At 39.8% G+C, this 18,077-nt stretch overlaps 2 protein-coding genes across 4 annotated transcripts in view; one reads left to right on the forward strand and one right to left on the reverse strand.

The window, feature by feature from the left end:
• Positions 1–18,077, reverse strand: part of ptpdc1a (protein tyrosine phosphatase domain containing 1a) — a 103,785-nt gene that overhangs the window by 31,172 nt on the left and 54,536 nt on the right. The window contains exon 7 of the mRNA XM_071336967.1: positions 11,492–11,811. Coding sequence (XP_071193068.1) covers positions 11,492–11,811 — 320 coding nt within the window. The remainder of the gene's footprint in view (positions 1–11,491; positions 11,812–18,077) is intronic.
• Positions 344–4,576, forward strand: LOC139536431 (putative nuclease HARBI1). 3 transcript variants are annotated; one of them, XM_071336966.1, is made up of 10 exons: positions 344–1,613; positions 1,701–1,877; positions 1,968–2,029; positions 2,112–2,198; positions 2,286–2,327; positions 2,396–2,569; positions 2,649–3,337; positions 3,407–3,522; positions 3,619–3,730; positions 3,825–4,576. In XM_071336966.1, the coding sequence occupies exons 7-10, from the start codon at positions 2,866–2,868 to the stop codon at positions 4,193–4,195; spliced, it is 1,071 nt and encodes a 356-aa protein (XP_071193067.1). In that variant the 5' UTR covers positions 344–1,613; positions 1,701–1,877; positions 1,968–2,029; positions 2,112–2,198; positions 2,286–2,327; positions 2,396–2,569; positions 2,649–2,865; the 3' UTR covers positions 4,196–4,576. The 3 variants fall into 3 exon arrangements, with proteins under 3 accessions (XP_071193067.1, XP_071193065.1, XP_071193066.1); XM_071336964.1 differs by having other exon boundaries at positions 2,112–2,569; positions 2,649–2,684; positions 2,783–3,337; XM_071336965.1 differs by having other exon boundaries at positions 2,112–2,327.

Here is an 18,077-nt window from a genome sequence, read left to right on the forward strand (position 1 = left end):
CCACCTTCAACAACATCAACAACAACAGTCAGGTCTGGAACCTCCACCTTCAACAACATCAACAACAACAGTCAGGTCTGGAACCTCCACCTTCAATAACATCAACAACAACAGTCAGGTCTGGAACCTCCACCTTCAATAACATCAACAACAACAGTCAGGTCTGGAACCTCCACCTTCAATAACATCAACAACAACAGTCAGGTCTGGAACCTCCACCTTCAACAACATCAACAACAACAGTCAGGTCTGGAACCTCCACCTTCAACAACATCAACAACAACAGTCAGGTCTGGAACCTCCACCTTCAACAACATCAACAACAACAGTCAGGTCTGGAACCTCCACCTTCAATAACATCAACAACAACAGTCAGGTCTGGAACCTCCACCTTCAATAACATCAACAACAACAGTCAGGTCTGGAACCTCCACCTTCAATAACATCAACAACAACAGTCAGGTCTGGAACCTCCACCTTCAATAACATCAACAACAACAGTCAGGTCTGGAACCTCCACCTTCAATAACATCAACAACAACAGTCAGGTCTGGAACCTCCACCTTCAACAACAACAGTCAGGTCTGGAACCTCCACCTTCAACAACATCAACAACAACAGTCAGGTCTGGAACCTCCACCTTCAATAACATCAACAACAACAGTCAGGTCTGGAACCTCCACCTTCAATAACATCAACAACAACAGTCAGGTCTGGAACCTCCACCTTCAACAACATCAACAACAACAGTCAGGTCTGGAACCTCCACCTTCAACAACATCAACAACAACAGTCAGGTCTGGAACCTCCACCTTCAACAACAACAACAGTCAGGTCTGGAACCTCCACCTTCAATAACATCAACAACAACAGTCTGGGGCCTGTTGCACAAAAGTAGAATTAAGACATCCGGGATAAATGACTCAGCTGAGCTCAATGAAGCCAAAACATGTGCGTCCAGGCTTAATTGGTTGCACAAAGACCAAGCCAGGATGAGCAGACACGGATTCATTAAGCCAGGTGAAACCAATCCTGGATAGGTGCGCGCTCACGGCTCACTCAAATAGACCCCGCCACAGATCACAGATTAACTGATTTACCATGGCAACTAGAGCCGCGTACTTTTCCCCGTCGGAAGCACAAATCCTCATGGAGGCATACGAGGAGGTAAAAGATATAATTAAGAAGAAAGGCAACACCGCCACAGTGATAAAGCAAAGAGAAAAAGCGTGGCAAAGTATTGCAGACCGCCTGAATGCGTAAGTAGTGCACAATTACACACTCACCGCTCCGCTGAAACATCACAATTACAATTCAAATATTTAATTCACATCTCCAAAAATGCAGTTGTACTGTAATTATGAAACGGTTAAATTTTTAATTGAAATGCACTGCAGATATGAGTGAAATTGTGTAAAGTAACTCCATCACACTGTATAAAGCTATGATACATTTTTTGATATTTTTACTGAAAACAAGACAAAAATACCAAGTAATTTTTTGCAGTGTGACTCCATTAAATGTGTGTGTGTGTGTGTGTAGATTAAACATGAACGGGCCAAAACGGACATGGCAGCAGGTCAAAATCAAATACAAGAACATTCTGCAGAATGGTATGGTCCCTGACTAATATTTAACAAAGCACAAGCATATATTGTACCCAGAAGGTGCCTGCTCACACATTGTCTGTACTGTTTTAGCAGTGAAAAAGAATACCCACAGACAAGGCACGGGTGGTGGGTCACCAAAGGCTGACCTTACCCCAGCAGAGGACATGGCCTTGGAGCTAAATAAAGGCAGGCCCGTCTTAGAGGGGATCCCTGGGGGGAAAGAGACGAGCATAGGTTCCTCCCAAGATGCCACCCGCTTCATTCAAGGTATGTCCTTCCATCTCTACATGGGATACAACCACATTCATATTGAATCAATTTGGACTGTCTGACTTTGGTTTACCTATTGCCTTGCAGTGTCTGGCAGCACTGTGTTCCTGTTAGAGCCACCAGCACAAGCACCAGACGATGCTGATCCAGTGAGTACTCCATCAAAGGCATACTGTAGGCCTGGCATGTCTTGTCTACTAGCTTCAATATGAATCCGATTAAATGTGATAGGGTGAAGGCCCCAGTGCAGCAGCAACAGCACATGATGGAGACGATGATGAGGAGGAGACCATCTCTCTGGATTCCAGAAGGCATGAGGTATCATGTTAAGACTGTGAAAGTACTATTTACTCTACAATGGTGAGGAGTCCTCATCAAAATCAAAAAATCGAATTTCTTTTACAGGACCCAGATGCTATACAGTGGGAAAACCAGCCTGGCAACATAGTGCGTATTAATAAAAGGACACCACATCCTGCCAAATTCCAGCTGCGCTAATTGTATTGTGTTCACAGAGCTCACAAGCTATCAGAAAGTTGTATGGCAACCCCCTCCGGCGCCAAATAGAACTGGCAGACATAGACATTCAGTACAAGAAGAAAAAGATGGAAAATCTTGCACTGGAGTCCGAAATAAAAAAGAGGACAATTAGGAAACTGGACCTTGAAATAAAAAAACTTGAGAGGGAGGTGAGATATGCCTTCAATGTACACTGTATGCTAACTGTAACACAAATGTATTAATCATTATTTTTCTTTCCTCCCCCAGCTCCAAGAAGATGACACAGCTCAAAATAAAAATTAGGTATATTCTCGTAAAGTCAAGTGAGCCATGACATATGAGCTCTTATTGTGAGCACACAGGACGGTGGCATCTTTCTAAGGTTTTTTTTATTTTCCCAGCAATCAGTACAACCAAGTCATCGTTATAAGGCATCGCCCTCTTTTGCCCACCCCCCCAGCACCAGGTGTGGCCACTAGCCTATATGAAGGCCCAAAATTGTGTGTTCCTTTCTGCTCTGACAATGGCATGCCCATTCGTGCGAGATGTGGTGGATGAAGAAGCACTTGTGCTGAGGAGAGCCTTCAGGCGAGAAAGGGTCTTTAGGGACCGGTTGGACCCACTGGCCTTCCCTGATGACCATCTATATGAAAGATACAGGTTTTCTGCAGATGGCATCAGGTATCTATGCAGACTACTGGGTCCCAGGATTAAGCACCGCACTGCACGGAGCCATGCACTGAGTGTGGAGCAAATGGTTTGTGTGGCCTTGCGCTTTTTTGCTAGTGGAGCCTTCCTGTACTCAGTGGGGGATGCAGAACAGCTGAACAAGGCCACAATTTGCCGCACAATAAGGAGTGTGTGTCTGGCTATCAAAGCATTAGCAGATGTCTTCATCTCCTTCCCTGGCCACAGAAGACTCTGTGACATCAAAGAGGAGTTCTATAGGATTGCAGGTAAGAGGATCTACAAATTACAGGACAACTGTTAACACATAGTAGGATACTCATTACTTTGTGTGACAGGTTTCCCCAATGTCATTGGTGCAGTGGACTGCACACACATAAGGATAAAAGCCCCCTCAGGTGCCCATGAGGCCGATTTTGTGAATAGGAAATCCTTTCACAGCATTAATGTTCAGGTGAACATAACTTTTTGATATTGTCCATTGACGAACACTCTGCATTGCCAGTGATGTGCATTGATTGGTGTAATATTCCTCATCTTATGATTTCAGATGGTCTGCAATGCTGACTGTGTGATCAGCAATGTTGTGGCAAAATGGCCTGGCTCAGTCCATGACTCCAGAATCTTTCGGGCCTCTGAAAGCTATCAGTGCCTATCACAAGGTAAGCCACACAACCCCTATTTATAACCATCATGGCTGTGTCAAGAATATCACTGTGTTTATGAGGTAGTAATGATGAGATTTTGTGTTGACAGGTGAATTCTCTGGTGTGTTGCTGGGAGACAGGGGGTATGGCTGCCAGCCTTTTCTCCTGACACCTTTCACAGACCCCCAGGAAGCACAGCAGGCCTACAACCATGCCCATGCCAGGACCAGGGCCAGAGTTGAAATGACCTTTGGCCTCCTGAAGGCACGCTTTCACTGCCTTCACAAATTAAGGGTCAGCCCTGTTAGGGCATGTGATATTACTGTGGCTTGTGCTGTCCTCCACAATGTGGCCTGCCTGAGGAAGGAGAGGGCCCCCAGAGTGCCACCAGCCATGGACTGGGACAATCCGGCAATCTTCCCTGATGACGACAGTGGTCGGCTGCTGAGGGACCAATATGTGTTGAATTATTTTAGTTAGTATGTGTGCTTTCAATTTTGGTTAAATATGTCCTGCGGTGGCAGAGGAATTTGGGGTTTTTTGGGTTCGTTTTTTGACGAATTTGGCCTCTTATGATGTTTGTGCGGTATACTGTGTGTAATACAAGGCTGCAGGGAGGCTACTGCATCCATTCATTTGTCTGTTCAGTTGATGTGTATGGATTTGTCCTGCATTTATTTTAGTGTGCAGACATGCAGGGTGTGTTATATACAGACCTTTGAATGTGTATGTATCATTTTGTATAATATGCTTGGATTCTGTGCTTTCCATCTTGTAGAGTCACTGTGACTTCAGTTTCGAAAGGAGCTGATGGTTTACCTGCTTTGTTTTGTCCTTATTCAATAAAGGAACATAATGTTACACATTGTGTTTTTATATTCATATGGAATGTGTATTTGTTTATATGACAGAGTACTAGGGCCACACTGAAGAAAAAGGATAAAGTCATAAATTTATGAGGCTGGTTCTTTCTGCAGAAAAGCTACATATTGTTTTTACAGTTTTGATACTTATGACAATGTGATACTTAATATTCTGGCACATCAGCATGTCTTTGTTTATGAAACCATACTGAAGTACAATTTCACGAAATGCCCCACATCTGTCATTTTAACAACTGTCCTCCTTTAAAACAACTGGTTACAATATTATGACTTGTGTTTTTTTCCCCTCTGTGGCCCTAATATTCTATCATTTTATATATAGCCTTATAGTCTATGGGAAACTGTAAATTATCTAATGATAGCAACATCATCTAAAAATCATTTTTTATCCAAAATCATTGAAATTAATGATCACAAACGTTTAAATAATAACAGTGGGTCTAGTTATATGTGATAACAATGTATAGTGAGCAGTGAAATAACTATTGGTTTCCATTTGTGGTGACTGCTGACTGACATTAGGGATGAGATTAAATAGATCCTGGAATTTAGCCTGGTCTGGAGCAGGCTAGCTCCACAGAATAAATCTCCATGGTAATTTATACCATAACATATCCTCCTGCCCCCTATCCATCTTTAGTGCAACCGGATTACGGATCAATTGAGCCAGGATCACCAAGATATCCTGGCTTAATCCCTTATCCTAGTTTTGTGCAACAGGCCCCAGGTCTGGAACCTCCACCTTCAATAACATCAACAACAACAGTCAGGTCTGGAACCTCCACCTTCAACAACATCAACAACAACAGTCAGGTCTGGAACCTCCACCTTCAACAACATCAACAACAACAGTCAGGTCTGGAACCTCCACCTTCAACAACATCAACAACAACAGTCAGGTCTGGAACCTCCACCTTCAACAACATCAACAACAACAGTCAGGTCTGGAACCTCCACCTTCAACAACATCAACAACAACAGTCAGGTCTGGAACCTCCACCTTCAATAACATCAACAACAACAGTCAGGTCTGGAACCTCCACCTTCAATAACATCAACAACAACAGTCAGGTCTGGAACTTCCACCTTCAACAACATCAACAACAACAGTCAGGTCTGGAACCTCCACCTTCAACAACATCAACAACAACAGTCAGGTCTGGAACCTCCACCTTCAACAACATCAACAACAACAGTCAGGTCTGGAACCTCCACCTTCAACAACATCAACAACAACAGTCAGGTCTGGAACTTCCACCTTCAATAACATCAACAACAACAGTCAGGTCTGGAACCTCCACCTTCAACAACATCAACAACAACAGTCAGGTCTGGAACCTCCACCTTCAACAACATCAACAACAACAGTCAGGTCTGGAACCTCCACCTTCAATAACATCAACAACAACAGTCAGGTCTGGAACCTCCACCTTCAATAACATCAACAACAACAGTCAGGTCTGGAACCTCCACCTTCAACAACATCAACAACAACAGTCAGGTCTGGAACCTCCACCTTCACATTCAAAAACATTGGTATTATTTTGTATTATTACCTGTCTATAATACCATAATAATGTATTACCTGTCTATAATACCATAATAATGTATTACCTGTCTATAATATTACAATAATGTATTACCTGTCTATAATACCATAATAATGTATTACCTGTCTATAATACCATAATAATGTATTACCTGTCTATAATACCATAATAATGTATTACCTGTCTATAATACCATAATAATGTATTACCTGTCTATAATATTATAATAATGTATTACCTGTCTATAATACCATAATAATGTATTACCTGTCTATAATACTATAATAATGTATTACCTGTCTATAATACCATAATAATGTATTACCTGTCTATACCATAATAATGTATTACCTGTCTATAATACCATAATAATGTATTACCCGTCTACAATACCATAATAATGTATTACCTGTCTATACCATAATAATGTATTACCTGTCTACAATACCATAATAATGTATTACCTGTCTATAATACCATAATAATGTATTACCTGTCTATACCATAATAATGTATTACCTGTCTACAATACCATAATAATGTATTACCCGTCTATAATACCATAATAATGTATTACCTGTCTATAATACCATAATAATGTATTACCTGTCTACAATACCATAATAATGTATTACCTGTCTATAATACCATAATAATGTATTACCTGTCTATAATACCATAATAATGTATTACCTGTCTATAATACCATAATAATGTATTACCCGTCTATAATACCATAATAATGTATTACCTGTCTATAATACCATAATAATGTATTACCTGTCTATAATACCATAATAATGTATTACCTGTCTATAATACCATAATAATGTATTACCTGTCTATAATACCATAATAATGTATTACCTGTCTATAATATTATAATAATGTATTACCTGTCTATAATACCATAATAATGTATTACCTGTCTATAATACCATAATAATGTATTACCTGTCTATAATATTATAATAATGTATTACCTGTCTATAATACCATAATAATGTATTACCTGTCTACAATACCATAATAATGTATTTCCTGTCTATAATATTATAATAATGTATTACCTGTCTATAATACCATAATAATGTATTACCTGTCTATAATACCATAATAATGTATTACCTGTCTATAATATTATAATAATGTATTACCTGTCTATAATACCATAATAATGTATTACCTGTCTACAATACCATAATAATGTATTACCTGTCTATACCATAATAATGTATTACCTGTCTATAATACTATAATAATGTATTACCCGTCTATACCATAATAATGTATTACCTGTCTATAATACCATAATAATGTATTACCTGTCTATAATATTATAATAATGTATTACCCGTCTATACCATAATAATGTATTACCTGTCTATAATACCATAATAATGTATTACCTGTCTATAATACCATAATAATGTATTACCTGTCTATAATACTATAATAATGTATTACCCGTCTATACCATAATAATTTATTACCTGTCTATAATACCATAATAATGTATTACCTGTCTATAATACCATAATAATGTATTACCTGTCTATAATACTATAATAATGTATTACCCGTCTATACCATAATAATTTATTACCTGTCTATAATACCATAATAATGTATTACCTGTCTATAATACCATAATAATGTATTACCTGTCTATAATACCATAATAATGTATTACCTGTCTATAATACTATAATAATGTATAAGAACCGGTCCATTATACCGTAATAATGTATTACCTGTCTACAATACCATAATAATGTATAAGGACCGGTCCATTATACCATAATTTGTAAGTCGCTCTGGATAAGAGCGTCTGCTAAATGACTTAAATGTAAATGTAAATAATAATGTATTACCTGACTATAATACCATAATAATGTATTACCTGTCTATAATACCATAATAATGTATTACCTGACTATAATACCATAATAATGTATTACCTGTCTATAATACCATAATAATGTATTACCTGACTATAATACCATAATAATGTATTACCTGTCTATAATACCATAATAATGTATTACCTGTCTATAATACCATAATAATGTATTATTACCTGTCTATAATACCATAATAATGTATTACCTGTCTATAATATTATAATAATGTATTACCTGTCTATAATACCATAATAATGTATTACCTGTCTATAATACCATAATAATGTATTATTACCCGTCTATAATACCATAATAATGTATTACCTGTCAATAATACCATAATAATGTATTACCTGTCTATAATATTATAATAATGTATTACCTGTCTATAATACCATAATAATGTATTACCTGTCTATAATACCATAATAATGTATTACCTGTCTATAATATTATAATAATGTATTACCTGTCTATAATATTATAATAATGTATTACCTGTCTATAATACCATAATAATGTATTACCCGTCTATAATACCATAATAATGTATTACCTGTCTATAATATTATAATAATGTATAAGGACCGGTCCATTATACCGTAATAATGTATTACCTGTCTATAATACCATAATAATGTATTACCTGTCTATAATACTATAATAATGTATTACCCGTCTATACCATAATAATGTATTACCTGTCTATAATACCATAATAATGTATTACCTGTCTATAATATTATAATAATGTATTACCCGTCTATACCATAATAATGTATTACCTGTCTATAATACCATAATAATGTATTACCTGTCTATAATATTATAATAATGTATTACCCGTCTATACCATAATAATGTATTACCTGTCTATAATACCATAATAATGTATTACCTGTCTATAATACCATAATAATGTATTACCTGTCTATAATACTATAATAATGTATTACCCGTCTATACCATAATAATTTATTACCTGTCTATAATACCATAATAATGTATTACCTGTCTATAATACCATAATAATGTATTACCTGTCTATAATACTATAATAATGTATTACCCGTCTATACCATAATAATTTATTACCTGTCTATAATACCATAATAATGTATTACCTGTCTATAATACCATAATAATGTATTACCTGTCTATAATACCATAATAATGTATTACCTGTCTATAATACCATAATAATGTATTACCTGTCTATAATACTATAATAATGTATAAGAACCGGTCCATTATACCGTAATAATGTATTACCTGTCTATAATATTATAATAATGTATTACCTGTCTACAATACCATAATAATGTATAAGGACCGGTCCATTATACCATAATTTGTAAGTCGCTCTGGATAAGAGCGTCTGCTAAATGACTTAAATGTAAATGTAAATAATAATATATTACCTGACTATAATACCATAATAATGTATTACCTGTCTATAATACCATAATAATGTATTACCTGACTATAATACCATAATAATGTATTACCTGTCTATAATACCATAATAATGTATTACCTGACTATAATACCATAATAATGTATTACCTGTCTATAATACCATAATAATGTATTACCTGTCTATAATACCATAATAATGTATTATTACCTGTCTATAATACCATAATAATGTATTACCTGTCTATAATATTATAATAATGTATTACCTGTCTATAATACCATAATAATGTATTACCTGTCTATAATACCATAATAATGTATTATTACCCGTCTATAATACCATAATAATGTATTACCTGTCTATAATACCATAATAATGTATTACCTGTCTATAATACCATAATAATGTATTACCTGTCTATAATACCATAATAATGTATTACCTGTCTATAATATTATAATAATGTATTACCTGTCTATTATACCATAATAATGTATTACCTGTCTATAATATTATAATAATGTATTACCTGTCTATAATACCATAATAATGTATTACCTGTCTATAATACCATAATAATGTATTACCTGTCTATAATACCATAATAATGTATTACCTGTCTATAATACCATAATAATGTATTACCTGTCTATAATACCATAATAATGTATTACCTGTCTATAATATTATAATAATGTATTACCTGTCTATAATATTATAATAATGTATTACCTGTCTATAATACCATAATAATGTATTACCCGTCTATAATACCATAATAATGTATTACCTGTCTATAATATTATAATAATGTATAAGGACCGGTCCATTATACCGTAATAATGTATTACCTGTCTATAATACCATAATAATGTATTACCTGTCTATAATACTATAATATTGTATTACCCGTCTATACCATAATAATGTATTACCTGTCTATAATACCATAATAATGTATTACCTGTCTATAATACCATAATAATGTATTACCTGTCTATAATATTATAATAATGTATAAGAACCGGTCCATTATACCGTAATAATGTATTACCTGTCTACAATACCATAATAATGTATAAGGACCGGTCCATTATACCATAATTTGTAAGTCGCTCTGGATAAGAGCGTCTGCTAAATGACTTAAATGTAAATGTAAATAATAATGTATTACCTGACTATAATACCATAATAATGTATTACCTGTCTATAATACCATAATAATGTATTACCTGACTATAATACCATAATAATGTATTACCTGACTATAATACCATAATAATGTATTACCTGTCTATAATATTATAATAATGTATTACCTGTCTATAATACCATAATAATGTATTACCCGTCTATAATATTATAATAATGTATAAGGACCGGTCCATTATACCGTAATAATGTATTACCTGTCTATAATACCATAATAATGTATTACCTGTCTATAATATTATAATAATGTATTACCTGTCTATAATACCATAATAATGTATTACCCGTCTAGAATATTATAATAATGTATAAGGACCGGTCCATTATACCGTAATAATGTATTACCTGTCTATAATACCATAATAATGTATTACCTGTCTATAATACTATAATAATGTATTACCCGTCTATAATACCATAATAATGTATTACCTGTCTATAATACCATAATAATGTATTACCTGTCTATAATACCATAATAATGTATTACCTGTCTATAATATTATAATAATGTATAAGGACCGGTCCATTATACCGTAATAATGTATTACCTGTCTATAATATTATAATAATGTATTACCTGTCTACAATACCATAATAATGTATAAGGACCGGTCCATTATACCATAATAATGTATTACCTGACTATAATACCATAATAATGTATTACCTGTCTATAATACCATAATAATGTATTACCTGTCTATAATACAATAATAACATATTACCTGTATATAATACCATAATGTTTTACCCGTCTATACCATAAAGTATTACCCGTCTATAATACCATAATAATGTTTTACCTGTCTATTGGCAGCGATGTCCAGGAGGACCTTGCAGACCAGCTGGACGATCTTTGGCACGTTCTTCATCTGCCGCGCCTCGTACCCGTGCAGCAGGTGGCGTTGGCGAGTCAGGAACTGGGACAGCGTAACAGCGTTGGCCCGGGGTTCTGCGCAGGAGAACACGTTCCTCAACGGAACGAGGAACTGGGCGAACTCCCGGACACACAGTAGCTGGCCTCGGGTCTGGATGGAGTTGGGCCGTTTGGCTCTGACAAACAGGATGGCCTGGTCCGCACTCATACGAGAGGTGAACACCAGATAACACGCCAGTAACACACCTGGTAAACACAGTAACACACCTGGTAAATAGAGTAACACATTAGTAAACACAGTAACACACCTGGTAAATAGAGTAACACACCTGGTAAATAGAGTAACACACCTGGTAAATAGAGTAACACACCTGGTAAACACAGTAACACACCTGGTAAATAGAGTAACACACTAGTAAACACAGTAACACACCTGGTTAACACAGTAGCACATCTGGTAAACACAGTAGCACACCTGGTAAATAGAGTAACACACTAGTAAACACAGTAACACACCTGGTTAACACAGTAGCACATCTGGTAAACACAGTAGCACATCTGGTAAACACAGTAGCACACCTGTAACACACCTGGTAAACACAGTAGCACACCTGGTAAACACAGTAACACACCTGGTAAACACAGTAACACACCTGGTAAACACAGTAACACACCAGTAACACACCTGGTAAACACAGTAACACAACTGGTAAACACAGTAACACACCAGTAACACAGTAACACACCTGGTAAACACAGTAGCACACCTGGTTAACACAGTAACACACCTGGTAAACACAGTAACACACCAGTAACACACCTGGTAAACACAGTAGCACACCTGGTTAACACAGTAACACACCTGGTAAACACAGTAACACACCAGTAACACACCTGGTAAACACAGTAACACACCTGGTAAACACAGTAGCACACCTGGTAAACACAGTAGCACACCTGGTTAACACAGTAACACACCTGGTAAACACAGTAACACACCAGTAACACACCTGGTAAACACAGTAGCACACCTGGTTAACACAGTAACACACCTGGTAAACACAGTAACACACCTGGTAAACACAGTAGCACACCTGGTTAACACAGTAACACACCTGGTAAACACAGTAACACACCAGTAACACACCTGGTAAACACAGTAACACACCTGGTAAACACAGTAACACACCTGGTAAACACAGTAACACACCTGGTAAACACAGTAACACACCTGGTAAACACAGTAACACACCAGTAACACACCTGGTAAACACAGTAGCACACCTGGTAAACACAGTAGCACACCTGGTAAACACAGTAACACACCAGTAACACACCTGGTAAACACAGTAACACATCTAGAAAACAACCAGTGACACCCGCTGGGCGGCAGATAGCCTAGCAGTAAAGAGCTAGTTTCTCGAGGCAAATAACACTGAAACATACATGATAGCACCGGCTGTTCCGGGAGACTGTGTGATCAAGCTCTTCACAGCCGATGTGAGTAAGACCTTTAAACAGGTCAACATTCACAAGGCCGCAGGGCCAGACAGATTAGACGTGTACTGCTGACCAACTGACAAGTGTCTTCACTGACATTTTCAACCTGTCCCTGTCTGAGTGTGTAATACCTACATGTTTCAAGCAGACCACCATAGTGTTCTTGGGCACAGGCACTAAGGCAACCTGCCTAAATGACTACCGACCAGTAGCACTCACGTCGGTAAACATGAAGTGCTTTGAAAGGCTGGTCATGACTTACATCAACACCATTATCCCAGAAACCCTAGACCCACTCCAATTTGCATACCGCCCCAACAGATCCACAGATGATGCAATCTCTATTGCACTCCACACTGCCCTTTCCCACCTGGACAAAAGGAACACCTATGTGAGAATGCTGTTCATTGACTACCATAGTGCCCTCAAAGCTCATCAATATGCTAAGGACCCTGGGACTGAACACCTCCCTCTGCAACTGGATCCTGGACTTCATGACGGGCCGCCCCCAGGTGGTGAGGGTAGGTAACAACACATCTGCCATGCTCAGTCCCATCCTGCACTCCCAGTTTACTCGTGACTGCACGGCCAGGCACGACTCCAACACCATCATTAAGTTTGCTGACGACACAACAGTGTTAGGCCTGATCACTGACAACGACGAGACAGCCTATAGGGAGGAGGTCAGAGACCTGGCCGGGTGGTGCCAGAATAAACTCTCCCTCAACGTGATCAAGACAATGGATATGATGGTGGACTACAGGAAAAAGAGGACCGAGCACGCCCCCATTCTCATCGATGGGGCTGTAGTGGAGCAGGTTGAGAGCTTCATGTTCCTTGGAGTCCACATCACCAAAAAACTAACATGGTCCAAGCACACCAAGACAGTTGTGAAGAGGGCACGACAAGCCTATTCCCCCTTAAGAGACTTAAAAGATTTGGCATGGGTCCTGAGATCCTCAAAAAATTCTACAGCTGTACCGTCGAGAGCATCCTGATTGGTTGCATAACTGCCTGGTATGGAAACTGCTCAGCCTCCGACCGCAAGGCACTACAGAGGGTAGTGCGAACGGCCCAGTACATCAAGTGTCAAAGACCCCAGCCCCCCTAGTCATAGACTGTTCTCTCTGCTACCGCACGGCAAGCAGTACCGGAGAGGCTTCTAAACAGCTTCTACCCCCAAGCTATAAGACTCCTGAACATCTAATCAAATGGCTTCCCAGACAATTTGCATTGCCCCCCCCCCTTCTTCTATGCTACTGCTACTCTCTATTGTTATCATCTATGCATAGTCACTTTAATAACTCTACCTACATGTACATATTACCTCAACTAACCGATGCCCCCATCACATTGACTCTGTACCGGTGCGCCCCTGTATATAGCCTCCACATTGATTCTGTACCGGTACCCCCTGTATATAGCCTCCACATTGATTCTGTACCGGTACCCCCTGTATATAGCATCCACATTGACTCTGTACCGGTACCCCTGTATATAGCCTCCACATTGACTCTGTACCGTAACACCCTGTATATAGTCTCCACATTGACTCTGTACCGGTACCCCCTGTATATAGCCTCCACATTGACTCTGCACCGGTACCCCCTGTATATAGCCTCCACATTGACTCTGTACCGGTACCCCGTGTATATAGCCTCCACATTGACTCTGTACCGTAACACCCTGTATATAGTCTCCACATTGACTCTGTACCGGTACCCCCTGTATATAGCCTCCACATTGACTCTGTACCGGTACCCCCCTATATATAGCCTCCACATTGACTCTGTACCGGTACCCCCTGTATATAGCCTCCACATTGACTCTGTACCGTAACACCCTGTATATAGTCTCCACATTGACTCTGTACCGTAACACCCTGTATATAGCCTCCACATTGACTCTGTACCGGTACACCCTGTATATAGCCTCCACATTGACTCTGTACCGGTACCCCCTGTATATAGCCTCCACATTGACTCTGTACCGGTACCCCCTGTATATAGCCTCCACATTGACTCTGTACCGGTACACCCTGTATATAGCCTCCACATAGACTCTGTACCGGTACCCCCTGTATATAGCCTCCACATTGACTCTGTACCGGTACCCCCTGTATATAGCCTCCACATTGACTCTGTACCGGTACCCCCTGTATATAGCCTCCACATTGACTCTGTACTGGTACCCCCCTGTATATAGCCACCACATTGACTCTGTACCGGTACCCCCTGTATATAGCCTCCACATTGACTCTGTACTGGTACCCCCCTGTATATAGCCTCCACATTGACTCTGTACCGGTACCCCCTGTATATAGCCTCCACATTGACTCTGTACCGGTACCCTCTGTATATAGCCTCCACATTGACTCTGTACCGGTACCCCCTGTATATAGCCTCCACATTGACTCTGTACCGGTACCCCCTGTATATAGCCTCCACATTGACTCTGTACTGGTACCCCCTGTATATAGCCTCCACATTGACTCTGTACCGGTACCCCCCTGTATATAGTCTCGCTATTGTTATTTTACTTTAATTTCTTATTCTTATCAGTATTTTTAACTGCATTGTTAGTTAGGGGCTTGTAAGTAAGCATGATAAAATGTGATTTGAATTGATTGAGTTCAAATGCCAGAGCCGACAAGATGAAACATCTGTCGATGTGCCCTTGAGCAAGTCACTTATTATTAGTAGTAACATACTTAGAACAAACCTACTACTAATCAAATGTTACCGACCGCCTCAATTTGGTCTTATGTAGAAAAATTTGAAATTGTGTTTTTTTTTACCCTGTCCTCCCCAGCCCATTATAACGTACCTGTCCTCCCCAGCCCATTATAACGTACCTGTCCTCCCCAGCCCATTATAACGTACCTGTCCTCCCCAGCCCATTATAACGTACCTGTCCTCCCCAGCCCATTATAACGTACCTGTCCTCCCCAGCCCATTATAACGTACCTGTCCTCCCCAGCCCATTATAACGTACCTGTCCTCCCCAGCCCATTATAACGTACCTGTCCTCCCCAGCCCATTATAACGTATCTGTCCTCCCCAGCCCATTATAACGTATCTGTCCTCCCCAGTCCATTATAACATACCTGTCCTCCCCAGCCCATTATAACATACCTGTCCTCCCCAGCCCATTATAACACACCTGTCCTCCAGAGCCCATTATAACATACCTGTCCTCCCCAGCCCATTATAACATACCTGTCCTCCCCAGCCCATTATAACATACCTGTCCTCCCCAGCCCATTATAACATACCTGTCCTCCCCAGCCCATTATAACGTACCTGTCCTCCCCAGCCCATTATAACATACCTGTTCTCCCCAGCCCATTACAACATACCTGTCCTCCCAGCCCATTATAACATACCTGTCCTCCCAGCCCATTATAACATACCTGTCCTCCCCAGCCCATTATAACACACCTGTCCTCCCCAGCCCATTATAACGTACCTGTCCTCCCCAGCCCATTATAACGTACCTGTCCTCCCCAGCCCATTATAACGTACCTGTCCTCCCCAGCCCATTATAACGTATCTGTCCTCCCCAGCCCATTATAACGTATCTGTCCTCCCCAGTCCATTATAACATACCTGTCCTCCCCAGCCCATTATAACATACCTGTCCTCCCCAGCCCATTATAACACACCTGTCCTCCAGAGCCCATTATAACATACCTGTCCTCCCCAGCCCATTATAACATACCTGTCCTCCCCAGCCCATTATAACATACCTGTCCTCCAGAGCCCATTATAACATACCTGTCCTCCCCAGCCCATTATAACGTACCTGTCCTCCCCAGCCCATTATAACATACCTGTTCTCCCCAGCCCATTACAACATACCTGTCCTCCCAGCCCATTATAACATACCTGTCCTCCCAGCCCATTATAACATACCTGTCCTCCCCAGCCCATTATAACATACCTGTCCTCCCCAGCCCATTATAACATACCTGTTCTCCCCAGCCCATTACAACATACCTGTCCTCCCCAGCCCATTATAACGTACCTGTCCTCCCCAGCCCATGATAACATACCTGTCCTCCCCAGCCCATTATAACATACCTGTCCTCCCCAGCCCATTATAACATACCTGTCCTCCCCAGCCCATTATAACATACCTGTCCTCCCCAGCCCATTATAACGTAACTGTCCTCCCCAGCCCATTATAACATACCTGTCCTCCAGAGCCCATTATAACATACCTGTCCTCCCCAGCCCATTATAACATACCTGTCCTTCCCAGCCCATTATAACATACCTGTCCTCCCCAGCCCATTATAACGTACCTGTCCTCCCCAGCCCATTATAACGTACCTGTCCTCCAGAGCCCATTATAACATACCTGTCCTCCCCAGCCAATTATAACATACCTGTCCTCCCCATCCCATTATAACCCACCTGTCCTCCCCAGCCCATTATAACATACCTGTCCTCTCCAGCCCATTATAACATACCTGTCCTCCCCAGCCCATTATAACATACCTGTCCTCCCCAGCCCATTATAATATACCTGTCCACCCCAGCCCATTATAACATACCTGTCCTCCCCAGCCCATTATAACATACCTGTCCTCCCCAGCCCATTATAACATACCTGTCCTCCCCAGCCCATTATAACATACCTGTCCTCCCCAGCCCATTATAACATACCTGTCCTCCCCAGCCCATTATAACATACCTGTCCTCCCCAGCCCATTATAACATACCTGTCCTCCCCAGCCCATTATAACACACCTGTCCTCCCCAGCCCATTATAACATACCTGTCCACCCCAGCCCATTATAACATACCTGTCCTCCCCAGTCCATTATAACATACCTGTCCTCCCCAGTCCATTATAACATACCTGTCCTATCCAGCCCATTATAACGTACCTGTCCTCCCCAGCCCATTATAACGTACCTGTCCTCCCCAGCCCATTATAACGTACCTGTCCTCCCCAGTCCATTATAACATACCTGTCCTCCCCAGCCCATTATAACGTACCTGTCC

This window comes from Salvelinus alpinus, chromosome 12 (genome assembly GCF_045679555.1).
Source record: "Salvelinus alpinus chromosome 12, SLU_Salpinus.1, whole genome shotgun sequence".
NCBI classification, from domain to species: Eukaryota; Metazoa; Chordata; class Actinopteri; order Salmoniformes; family Salmonidae; genus Salvelinus; species Salvelinus alpinus.